The sequence below is a fragment of the Triticum dicoccoides genome, chromosome 3A, assembly GCF_002162155.2.
Source record: "Triticum dicoccoides isolate Atlit2015 ecotype Zavitan chromosome 3A, WEW_v2.0, whole genome shotgun sequence".
Taxonomy (NCBI): Eukaryota; Viridiplantae; Streptophyta; class Magnoliopsida; order Poales; family Poaceae; genus Triticum; species Triticum dicoccoides.
Genome location: NC_041384.1, coordinates 574,207,391 through 574,219,931, shown reverse-complemented (window position 1 = coordinate 574,219,931; position 12,541 = coordinate 574,207,391). Strand labels below are relative to the sequence as shown.

Sequence of the window (12,541 nt, the reverse complement as noted above, 5' to 3'; positions counted from 1 at the left end):
GCCAGCCGCCGCCCGCGAGGTCCTAGATCGGGACCGCCCAAGCGCGAATGACCGCGACCGCGCGCCCACCGCCACGACCAAACGCCTCGCCGTGCGCCGAAGACCACCTCCGCCGCGCGCCAGGACGCCGCCCCGAGGCCGAGCGCCGGACAGCTGCCTATCGCCCGCGAGATCCCCTTCTCCCGAGCGACAGCAGCCAGAGAGCGCGCCCCGCCGCCGCCGGCTCCGCACAGGCTTTGCCTGCCGGAGGCCACCGGCGACGGCGAGGAAGAGAGAGTCGGGGAGAGGGGGAGGCTGCGGGGGACGGGGGGCCGCCGCCCGTGTCGCCCCGGGGAAGGAGCGGCGCGGGGGCCGGGATGCGCTAGTTTTTCTCCGAAGATCTGTATGTGTCATTAGAGCCCTGTCATTTTCATTACACCTAGTCTGAATGGGATGACAATGGACAAATCCTAAGGCAAAAAGCCGCTATCGAGGGATGAGTGAAGATGTTTTTATGTAAGAGGGCACCAGGAAGTTGTAACTACGCTTAATTGGAACCGGGCTTTTCATGAAACCAACAATAACGGTTTATTTTGGTTCCCTCATTCTTCATGTTTGATTCACTTTGTTAAGATAACTGAACTTACCGACCATATGAGAACCTTAAAATCATATCCATAAAGTTGTGTAGATTGGAGAGTGGTTTGCAAGATTAATTCTCCATCATGATAGTGGTAGGAGTGTCATGCATGACCAGTGTGCTTACCTTTTTTTTCTTCTATCTATGGATCAGCACAAGATAGTGAGGCACATATCAGTGGTGAATTTTCTCCAAATAGAAAGAAAAAAAACATGGGCCTGAGAACTTGGGAGCCATTTTGGTAGTAGGACCAACATATATACCATGTTTGTGGAGTATGGAACTATGGATTGTGTTGATGCCCAGTCAGAATGCACTTTGACATGTGAGTGTCGACCTACTATGATACCATCTCTTTAGCCTGTAGTAGTAATATGATCAATGCACTTCCTCCGTGTCACACAACTTCTCCGTTTGAATAAGCAGCGAAGCGATTATCTGCTCGCTTAGCCTGATGCTGATGGCTGGTGATGCTTGGTCACTTCTTTATATACTTATTCGATCTTCCGTTTATACTCGGTCACTCATCTGCTGCGTGCCGTCGTATTTCCGTCTTTGTTGGTCATACAGTATTACAATTCGTCTGTCTGTAATATGATTTTGCCGGCCGGATTTGCTTGTCTTTCTGGAAGGACTGCTTCACAGAGCGGTTCTGACCAATTTGGACCTCGTCAGCTGTTCGCGTCCGTAGCGATAGATTAACACGCAACCGCTCGATCGGCGCCGGTGTCTCGCTGCGCAGGCCTGCATCACTGATAATGGGTTGAACTGTTCCAGTTTTTGTTTTTGTTTTAAATGGGTTGACACTAATATCTCCAATGAACGGAGTGCACACCTGCTTTGGGCTGATGGATGGACAAGAATAAAGGCTTCTTTGATTTGTAGGATTCCGAAAAGTAGGGATAGAAACACAGGAACATAGCAGGATTGTATGTCCAAAACTTCATAGGATTTTATGCGCAAAACATGAGGTTGTGGAAACATAGGAATTTTGTATGATTGGGTGTTCGATCCATACGAAATGGTGAACATAGGAATTTCATCTATGCTCTCTACACTCGGTTCAAATTCAAGTCCAACAGTAACCTACTTTGTGTAAATATTTGAAACAATTACAACAAAAACATTACATAAATGTTCTGGAAACTTACTCCTATTTGTACCTTTTATTTCCTGGAACCGCGCTATAAAGGAGCAATTTGAAAAGACCATGTAGCTCCAGCTCAGGACCTCAAGCCAAGCACTTAGTAAATTGACAGACAAAATGCTCTTTCATCTGAATAAGAAAGCCGTGGGGCCTCGTTAACGCGACCTAAAGTCGCGTGTGTCAATTTAAATATGGCGTGCAAGGAGGCGGCACTGAAATTGGAAAAGCAATGGCCATAACCATATGCCAATTTAATTGAAATTGGAAAAGCAACAGCCATAGCCATGTGTTAATTTAATGTGAGATCACTGTATCTTTAGTTCTGAACAGTAGCGTATGTAAACATGACGACAATTTGTATAGCAATAGCATCAGTGTGATCCCTCTGAACCTTGCATTTGTAAAATCTTTGTCTGCTGCACCAAAATGCAGATTTATTGTATCTTCCTAGAATTTTCCTTGTCGCATATATCTATACCATACTTAACAAGATATTTGTAGTATCCGTATTTTCTTTCTAAAATATATTAAGTGTTTTTCTCCAATATAGACGGACGCGGCATCAGACGCCTATATGTTCTAGTACGAACTACACTGCCAGGCAGTATAGTTCATATGTAGGCGAAACCATTGATTAGTGGAGTGGAGAGGTACCCAATACTTGAAATCGTGAGGCTTGCCCCCTTCTCTACTTGGTTGTTGCTGTTAGGAGTACTAGAGTGGTTCGCCGAGTATCCATCGGCTGAACATGGCGAAGCACCTCTCGGGCTCGTACTCCGGCGCGGTGTGCCCGCCACCCTGCAGCAACCGAATCGAACTTGATCAGAACCAGTTTGTGTATCCAGGCAAAAAAAAGAACGCAAGTGTTACCTTAATGGTTGTGAATGTCATGTTGTTGGAGTAAGTTAAGGTGAACCTGCAAGAAATACATGCATCAACAACAATAAGCAGAATACAGTCAGCGTGAAGTAAGAAGTAGTAGTAGCGAGGCAACGATGGTGTGGTACCCAGCAGACTGGCCATGGAGATGCCACGCCCTCCAATGGTGTGCCACGGGGAAGCCAAGTGACCTGATCCACGCCTGTGTCCCCAGGTGCGGCACCAATGCGTCATGGTCGCCGCTGTATACAAGCGCACGGTAGCCACCATTGGCCGTGACGTTCCGGTGGTACTCAATGCTGCTCCTGAGGTCGATTGTGTAGGGCAGATCGCCGTTGTGGCACCTCACCCACTCCTCCACGCTCCCCTCCTTGATCCCAAGAGCATTTCGGGTCACCTCCGCGTTTGCCCAGAAATACGATAGGTAGTACCCATAAGTCTGCCACAATATTGGTATACATAGCACTGATAAGTTACTTTTATTCTCGGGTATGTACTTGTAAGTTGTCAAAGTGATGGAAAAATACGGTAGGTAGTACCCATAAGTCTACACAATATTGGCTATAAGTTGCATTTTTCTTGGCTAAGTACTACTCCCTCCGTCCCAAAATATAAGAACGTTTTTGGCACTAGCATACTGTCAAAAACGTTCTTATATTATGGGACAGAGGGAGTAATAAATTGTTAAAAGCGATGGAAACTATCTAACTCGCATTGTACTACATGAGGAATGGAGACATTACTACTTACAACACATCCAAATGGAGGGCGAGGTGGCGGATTTCCAACTAGGATCCTCCTACCAGCGCCACCCGAGTACTCGGTCCCACTATCAGCTTCTGGCCGGGCTGGAGTGGACGCAAAAACGCAGGTGTCCAGCAAAATCTGGGCCTGCTGAACTTCGGACAAAAGCTGCAAAAGTTGCATTGCGAACGGTCAAGTCAATTCTAGCATAAGATGTTTCTTTCTTCTTCTTACATGATTGAAATCATCCAGAGCTTGGGCGCACAAATCATTTGTCGGGAACATGTAGTCCTGTCCTTGGCAATGGCCCAATATGGTCTACATATATTATCAGCAAAGAAAATATTAATGGCCACTTCGATTGCGATAAAATGGAGTATATACATGGCTGATATTAGGCTCGAGTCTAGTTTACCTCATACAACTGATCTGATATTATACCAACTCCGTGAGCATATGGCACTTTAGAGCTTATATCGATGCTTTCACCAGTCGATGGGTTGCCTACTAGATATCCCTGAAATCAACAAACATACATATATGATAATGATTTATGATACTTACTGTTATCGCTAAAACAACTAAGTAGTAATGATTATGTCATTATGGTACCTTAAGATTAATGCGGGGACTATTTCCTGCTTCAATACCTGAAGAGGGAAGCTAGTGAGCATGAATTCATATGCAGTTCAGAACTTGAGATAGAGCTTATAGTGAATTGAAACAGTTGATGATACTAGTTTGCACACAGATTGACGCAGATGGAGTTGCCAAACAGGGCGTAGGGTATATATATGTACCTTGTGAAATGATGTGTGCGATATATGGCACAAGTTTTCCGGCATAGGAATCTCCACCGATATAGAAAGGATTTTTCAGGTATTTGGGGTGGTCGCTGAACCACTTGATGAGGAAGTCATGGAGCTGCAATGAGGAGGACACATCCCCGACCTCGTACCCCTTGGGTTGCTTGGCAAAGGAAAATCCAGCACCGACCGGCGAATCGACGAACAGGATGTGTGCCACCTGCACATTCCCTTGGTACTGTCAGGGTGCAAGCAGCATGCGTACAGATACATTACAGGCAGCGAGCTGCTTCAGATGGAAGAAGAAGCTGGCTAGGAAGACCTTTGTCCATGAGTTTGGGTTGATGTGCAGGCGTGGTAAGCTGCCATTGTAGGGCTCCAGGACGAACCTGACGGGACCTGCACTATACATGAATGATGTGATCATGCTGCAGACGGAGAGACGACCCAGCAGTCAGCAATTCTAGTTGATTGAATCAAAAGAGAGACCGATCTCGTAGGCGAGGCCGCTGAAGGCGGAGCAGCGGTCGCCGCCGGTGAGCCAGAGAAGGAAAGGTACCCCCTCGCCGCCGGCCTCCGACTCGACGAAGTAGTAGAAGAGCTCCGTGCCCTGGTCCACCTCCACGTACCTTGCGATTCAATTCATTCATGGACATGTCGACTTAAGAATCCAACGGAGGAAGTAGACTTGGCTCATGGAGATTGAGATGGGGATGAGGGTACACACACACCCAGTGTGGAGGCGGAAGGGGAGGCGGCCGTCGAAGCCGGGGAGGCTGGTCACCAGCTTGGAATCGATCGCACGCGGGGCGACGGCGATGAAGATGAACGACAGCAAGTAGCAGCAGCTGAGCAGCCGCGTCGTCGGGATCATCTCAGTGCTCGTACTCGGACTAGCGGCGGCAACGGCGGCAGAGCAGAGCAGAGCGGATCAACTGCTGGCATAGTTTTGGCCGGAACTGTCTAGAGAGGTGTTGGAGATTTTCTGCCGGTCTCAACTGCTCTACCACACGTGTCATGCCTCTTATCCAGACGTGTCACGGCAGGACGACTGGCAACATCCGCCGCTTGGAAACGAATCTGATCACCGAAACTCATCACGTTAGCTCGGTGAATTCCAATCAGTGACACGCCTCCGCTAGTAATAGTGGGAGTAACTTAGTGAGAGTAACTTTTTTTTTACAATAAAAATTTGCGATCTACTCCATCCGTTCCTAAATATTTATCATTCTAGGAATTTCAACAAGTGACTATATATGGAACAAAATAAGTGAATCTACGCTCTAAAATATATATATATATATATCCGTATGTGGTAATCCATTTGAAATCTCTAAAAAGACGAATATTTAGAAACGGAGGGAGTATTCATCAACTGTCAAGGTAGTACAAAGAACACTAAAAGTGAAAATTAGATCCAGATCCATAGACCACATAGCGACGACTACAATCACTGGAGCAAGCCGAAGGCGCGTCGCCATCATCGTCCCTCCATCATAGGAGCCGGACAAACCTTGTAGTAGTAAACAGTCGGGAAGTCATCGTGCTAAGGCCCAAGAGGATCAACGCACCAGAACAACAGCTGCCGCCGACGAAGAGAAACGTAGACCGAAAGGATTTGACCTGAAGAGATACGAACACGTATGAACGAAGACCAGATCCAAGTGGATCCACCAAAGACAAACGCTGACCGAATCCCGCGAGATCCGTCGGGAACAAATCTCCACACGCCCTCTGATGATGCTAGACGCACCACCAGAACGGGCCTTAGGCGGAAGAACCTTATTTCAACTTCAGAGAGCCTCCGTCGTCTCGTTTTCTTAAATAGAACACAAACTCTAAACGAACACAAAAGAGCACCTAAAAATAATGTAGGAGTCCTCTCACCAAAAAAGGCCATTCCTACTAAAGTCACCGGGGAGATGAATGATGAGATCAATGATGGTTATGTTTCCTAACCATAGACATGAGTTGTCATTTGATTAACAAGATCACATCATTAGAGAATGATGTGATTGACTTGACCCATCCGTTAGCTTAGCACGATGATCGTTTAGTTTGTTGCTATTGCTTTCTTCATAACTTATACATGTTCCTCTGACTATGAGATCATGCAACTCCCGAATACCGGAGGAACACTTTGTGCTACCAAACATCACAACGTAACAGGGTGATTATAAATGTGCTCTACAGGTGTCTACGATAGTGTTTGTTGAGTTGGCATAGATCGAGATTAGGATTTGTCACTCTGATTGTCGGAGAGGTATCTCTGGGCCCTCTCGGTAGTGTACATCACTATAAGCCTTGCAAGCAATGTAGCTAATGAGTTAGTTACAGGATGTAGCATTATGGAACGAGTAAAGAGACTTGCCAGTAACGAGATTGAACTAGGTATTGAGATACCGATAATCAAATCTCGGGCAAGTAACATACCGATGACAAAGGGAACGACGTATACCGCTATGCAGTTTCACCGATAAAGATCTTCGTAGAATATGTAGGAACCAATATGAGCATCCAGGTTCCGCTATTGGTTATTGACCGGAGACGTGTCTCGGTCATGTCTACATAGTTCTCGAACCCGTAGGGTCCGCACGCTTAACGTTCGGTGACGATCGTATTATGAGTTTATGTGTTTTGATGTACCAAAGGTAGTTCGGAGTCTCGGATATGATCACAGACATGACGAGGAGTCTCGAAATAGTCGAGACATAAAGATCGATATATTGGACGACTATATTTGGACATCGGAATGGTTCCGGGTGAGATCGGGCATTTACCGATATACCGGGAGGTTACCGGAACCCCCCGGGAGGTATATGAGCCTTATTGGGCCATAGTGGGAGAGAGGAGAAGGGAGCAAAGGAGGGGGCGTGCCCCCTAAGCCCAATCCGAATTGGGAGGGGGGCCGCCCCCCTTTCCTTCCTCCTTCCCCCCTTCCTTCTCTCCTAATCCAACTAGGGAAGGGGGGGGGGGGGGAATCCTACTCCCGGTGGGACTAGGACTCCCCTTGGGGGGCGCCTAGGAGGCCGACCCCCTCCCCCCTCCACTCCTTTATATACGGGGGAGGGGGGCACCCCATAGACACACAAGTTGATCATTGATCTTTTAGCCGTGTGCAGTGCCCCCCTCCACCATAATCCACCTCGGTCATATAGTAGCGGTGCTTAGGCGAAGCCCTGTTCCGGTAGCATCATCATCACCGTCATCACGGCGTCGTGCTGATGAAGCTCTTCCCCGACATTCTACTGGATCGTGAGTTCGTGGGACGTCACCGAGCCGAACGTGTGCAGATCGCGGAGGTGTCGTACCTTCGGTGCTAGGATCGGTCGATCGTGAAGACGTACGACTACATCAACCGCGTTGTCATAACGCTTCCGCTTACGGTCTATGAGGGTACGTAGACAATACTCTACCCTCTCGTTGTTATGCATCACCATGATCTTGCATGTGCATAGGGTTTTTTTAAATTGCTACGTTCCCCAACAGTAATCCTGTTCTGAAAGTCATGTTACTAGACCATAATGAACCCACAAACTATGAGGAAGCGATGATGAGCCCAGATTCTGTGAAATGGCTTGAGGCCATGAAATCTGAGATGGGATCCATGTATGAGAACAAAGTGTGGACTTCGGTTGACTTGCCCGATGATCGGCAAGCAATAGAGAATAAATGGATCTTCAAGAAGAAGACTGACGCTGACGGTAATGTTACTGTCTACAAAGCTCGACTGGTTGCGAAAGGTTTTCGACAAGTTCAAGGAGTTGACTACGATGAGACCTTATCACCCATAGTGATGCTTAAGTCTGTCCGAATCATGTTAGCAATTGCCGCATTTTATGATTATGAAATTTGGCAAATTGATGTCAAAACTACATTCCTTAATGGATATCTTAAAGATGAGTTGTATATGATGCAGTCAGAAGGTTTTATCGATCCTAAAGGTGCTAACAAAGTGTGCAAGCTCCAGTGATCCATTTATGGACTGGTGCAAGCCTCTCGAAGTTGGAATATACGTTTTGCTAGTGTCATCAAAGCATATGGTTTTATACAGGCTTTTGGAGAAGCCTGTATTTACAAGAAAGTGAGTGGGAGCTTTGTAGCATTTCTAATATTATATGTGGATGGCATATTGTTGATTGAAAATAATACAGAATTTTTGGATAGCATAAAAGGATACTTGAAAAATAATTTTTCAACAAAAGACCTCAGTGAAACTACTTATATATTGGGCATCAAGATCTATAGAGATAGATCAAGACGCTTAATTGGACTTTCACAAAGCACATACCTTGATAAAGTTTTGAAAAGGTTCAAAATGGATCAGTCAAAGAAAGGGTTCTTGCCTGTGTTACAAGGTGTGAAATTGAGTCAGACTCAATGCCCGACCACTTCAGAAGATAGAGAAAAAAATGAAAGTCATTTCCTATGCCTCAGCCATAGGTTCTATCATGTATGCAATGTTGTGTACCAGACCTGATGTGTGCCTGATACGTCTCCGTCGTATCTATAATTTTTTATTGTTCCATGCCAATATTCTACAACTTTCATATACTTTTGGCAACTTTTTATACTATTTTTGGGACTAACATATTGATCCAGTGCCCAGTGCCAGTTCCTGTTTGTTGCATGTTTTTTGTTTCGCAGTAAATCCATATCAAACGGAGTCCAAACGGGATAAAAACCAACGGAGAATTTTCTGGAATATATGTGATTTTTAGGAAGAAAAATCCACGCGAGACGATGCCCGAGGGGGCCACGAGGCAGGGGGCGCGCCCCAGGGGGCAGGCGCGCCCCTGACCCTCATGGTCACCCCGTAAGGCGGTTGATGCCCTTCTTTCGCCGCAAGAAATCTAATATCCGGATAGAGATTGTGTTAAAATTTCAGCCCAATCAGAGTTACGGATCTCCGGGAATATAAGAAACGGTGAAAGGGTAGAATCTGAGAACGCAGAAACAGAGAGAGACAGAGAGACATATCCAATCTCGGAGGGGAAACCCTTCTCCCATCTAGGGAGGAGGTCAAGGAAGAAGAAGAAGAAGGGCCCCCCTTTCCCCTTCTCTTCCGGTGGCGCCGGGACGCTGTCGTGGCCATCATCATCACCGCAATCTTCACCAACAACTTCACCGCCATCATCACCAACTCTTCCCCCCTCTATGCAGCGGTGTAACCTCTCTCTTACCCGCTGTAATCTCTACTTAAACATGGTGCTCAACTTTATATATTATTTCCCAATGATGTATGGTTATCCTATGATGTTTGAGTAGATCCGTTTTGTCCTATGGGCTATTTGATGACCGCGATTGGTTTGAGTTGCATGTTTTATTATTGGTGTTGTCCTATGGTGCTCTCCATGTCGTGCAAGCGTGAGGGATCCCCGCTGTAGGGTGTTGCAATACGTTCATGATTCACTTATAGTGGGTTGCGTGAGTGACTGAAACACAAACCCGAGTAAGGGGGTTGTTGCGTATGGGATAAAGAGGACTTGATGCTTTAATGCTATGGTTGGGTTTTACCTTAATGATCTTTAGTAGTTGCGGATGCTTGCTAGAGTTTCAATCATAAGTGCATATGATCCAAGTAGAGAAAGTATATTAGCTTATGCCTCTCCCTCAAATAAAATTACAATAATGATTACCGGTCTAGTTATCGATTGCCTAGGGACAAATAACTTTCTCGTAACAAAAAGCTCTTTACTAAAACTAACTTAGTTGTGTCTTTATCTAAACAGCCCCTACTTTTAATTTACGTAATCTTTATTATCTTGGAAACCTATCCAACAACACCTACAAAGTACGTCTAGTTTCATACTTGTTCTTGGTAAAGCGAACGTCAAGCATGCGTAGAGTTGTATCGGTGGTCGATAGAACTTGAGGGAATATTTGTTTTGCCTTTAGCCCTCATTGGGTTCGACACTCTTACTTATCGAAAATTGTTGCGATCCCCTATACTTGTGGGTTATCAAAACCTTTTTCTGGCGCCGTTGCCGGGGAGCAATAGTGTGGGGTGAATATTCTCGTGTGTGCTTGTTTGCTTTATCACTAAGTAATTTTTATTTCTGTTCTTAGTTGTTCTTTATCTTTAGTTATGGATATGGAACACGAAATATCAAAAAAATTAGGTGTACTTGCTGCTCATGGAGATGGGGAACCTCCTAAAACCCTCGATGCTCGTTATGTGACAGATATTATGTACTACTTGTATAATCCAGAGAAAACCCCATTCAATTTGGTAATGGGAGACACGTTGGATCAACATGAATACTTTAGGGATTATCGCTTGACTCAAAAAGGGAAACTATCATGGGATCAAATTTATATGTTATATTGGTATGCTAGGCAACTATGCTTGAGATATGATTATACTTGTTGCTCTAGGATGAAGTCTCCACACCTTCCCTTTTCATGCAAATTTAATGATAATGAAACATTGGATTCTTATGCTAGAGGTATATATGACTACTATGATGTGGAACAAATAGAAGAATTTGTTGCTTTTATGGGTGCTTATGAAATTGAATCTATGTTCAAAGATCTTTATGATGCTGTTTACAGAACTGAAAATTTAGCTATCCTTAAATATTGTTATGAGAATTATGAATACAATTCTGACATTGATGCGTTTATTGAGAAAGTCTCCGCTGTCCCAGAAGAGATTAATATTTTGCAGGAATCTATGGAAGAAGAAATTGATGAAACTGTGAGCTCATTGGATGAAAAAGATGAGGAGGAGAGCGAAGAACAAAAGGAGGAAGAGCAGATTGATCACCCGTGCCCACCTTCTAATGAGAGTAACTCTTCAACTCATACATTGTTTAATTTCCCTTCATACTTACCGAAGGATGAATGCTATGATAATTGCTATGATCCCATTGATTCTTTTGAAATATCCCTTTTTGATGATGCTTGCTATGCTTGTGGCCAAGATGCCAATATGAATTATGCTTATGGAGATGAACTTGCTATAGTTCCTTATGTTAAACATGAAATTGTTTCTATTGCACCCACAGAAGATAGTCCTATTATCTTTTTGAATTCTCCAAATTACACTATATCGGAGAAGTTTGTGCTTATTAAGGATTATATTGATGGGTTGCCTTTTACTACTACACATGATGATTTTGATGAGTATAATATGCATGTGCTTGCTGCTCCTACTTGCAATTATTATGAGAGAGGAACTATATCTCCACCTCTCTATGTTTCCAATATGATAAAATTGCAAGAAACTGCTTATACTATGCATTGGCCTTTACTAGGTGTGCATGAATTGTTCTTTTATGACATGCCGATGCATAGGAAGAGAGTTAGACTTCGTCATTGCTTGATATATGTTACTTTGTGCTCACTACTAAATGCTAAATCATTGTTAATTAAAATTGGCTTTGATATACCTTGGGATCCGGGTGGATTCACTACTTGAGCACTATATGCCTAGCTTAATGGCTTTAAAGAAAGCGCTGCCAGGGAGACAACCCGGAAGTTTTAGAGAGTCATTTATTTCTGTTGAGTGCTTTTATATAGTTTAAAAACAACAACAAATAAAGAGGGGAACCCAAAACTTTTCAAAAAGAAAAGCGAAAGTGAGAAAGACAAGCATTGTTGAAGTGGGAGCTAGCCTTGAACTTTGTTCATGCTCACGGAAACTTTGTGACCCTTGATTACAGAAACTTTTCAACAAAAATAATTATCCCCTTGTACAATTCCATTGTATTATAAATGCCAAGGTTTTCCTTTAGGATGTTTACTTTGCTTGTTGGTTTGTACGGTGCAGGACAGAAACTTTGGCTGTAGTGCGCGATCTTACATTTTTTACTGGAACGTCAAATGGTTCTGATTCTTTTTGCACTGTCTTTATATACAAATTGTTTATTTTTCCTAATTTTGGCAGAATTTTTCAAGTATCAGAAGTATGGTGAATGTTCAGATTATTACAGACTGATCTGTTTTAGACAGATTCTGTTTTTGATGCATAGTTTGATTGTTCTGATGAAACTATCGATTTATATTAGTGGATTAAGCCATGAAAAAGTTATATTACAGTAGCTACAATGCCAAAACAAAATATGAATTGGTTTGCAACAGTACTTAGAGTAGTGATTTGCTTTATTATACTAACGGATCTTACCGAGTTTTCTGTTGAAGTTTTGTGTGGATGAAGTGTTCGAAGATCGAGGAGGTCTCGATATGAGAAGAAGGAAGAGAGGCAAGAGCTCAAGCTTGGGGATGCCCGAGGCACCCCAAGTAAATATTCAAGGAGACTCAAGCGTCTAAGCTTGGGGATGCCCCGGAAGGCATCCCATCTTTCTTAAACAAGTATCGATATGTTTTCGGATTCGTTTCGTT

General features: G+C 44.1%; 1 protein-coding gene across 1 annotated transcript; it reads right to left on the bottom strand.

Moving 5' to 3' along the window:
* Positions 1–1,646: 1,646 nt before the first annotated feature.
* On the bottom strand, positions 1,647–5,177 carry LOC119269284 (serine carboxypeptidase-like 18). Its single transcript, XM_037551076.1, has 11 exons — positions 4,927–5,177; positions 4,685–4,824; positions 4,518–4,594; positions 4,190–4,415; positions 4,002–4,039; positions 3,805–3,906; positions 3,624–3,707; positions 3,396–3,557; positions 2,774–3,084; positions 2,637–2,682; positions 1,647–2,564 (listed from the first exon to the last, which is right to left on the bottom strand). The coding sequence occupies exons 1-11, from the start codon at positions 5,067–5,069 to the stop codon at positions 2,481–2,483; spliced, it is 1,413 nt and encodes a 470-aa protein (XP_037406973.1). The 5' UTR covers positions 5,070–5,177; the 3' UTR covers positions 1,647–2,480.
* Positions 5,178–12,541: the final 7,364 nt, after the last annotated feature.

Excerpts from the sequence above, each read along its gene's own strand:
- LOC119269284 (XM_037551076.1), bottom strand. The coding sequence starts at position 5,069 with ATGATCCCGACGACGCGGCTGCTCAGCTGCTGCTACTTGCTGTCGTTC. Across the intron at positions 4,416-4,517 it reads ACCCAAACTCATGGACAAAG|GTGGCACACATCCTGTTCGT; the intron begins GTCTTCCTAGCC and ends GGGAATGTGCAG. Across the intron at positions 3,558-3,623 it reads CTCTGGATGATTTCAATCAT|CTTTTGTCCGAAGTTCAGCA; the intron begins GTAAGAAGAAGA and ends CAACTTTTGCAG.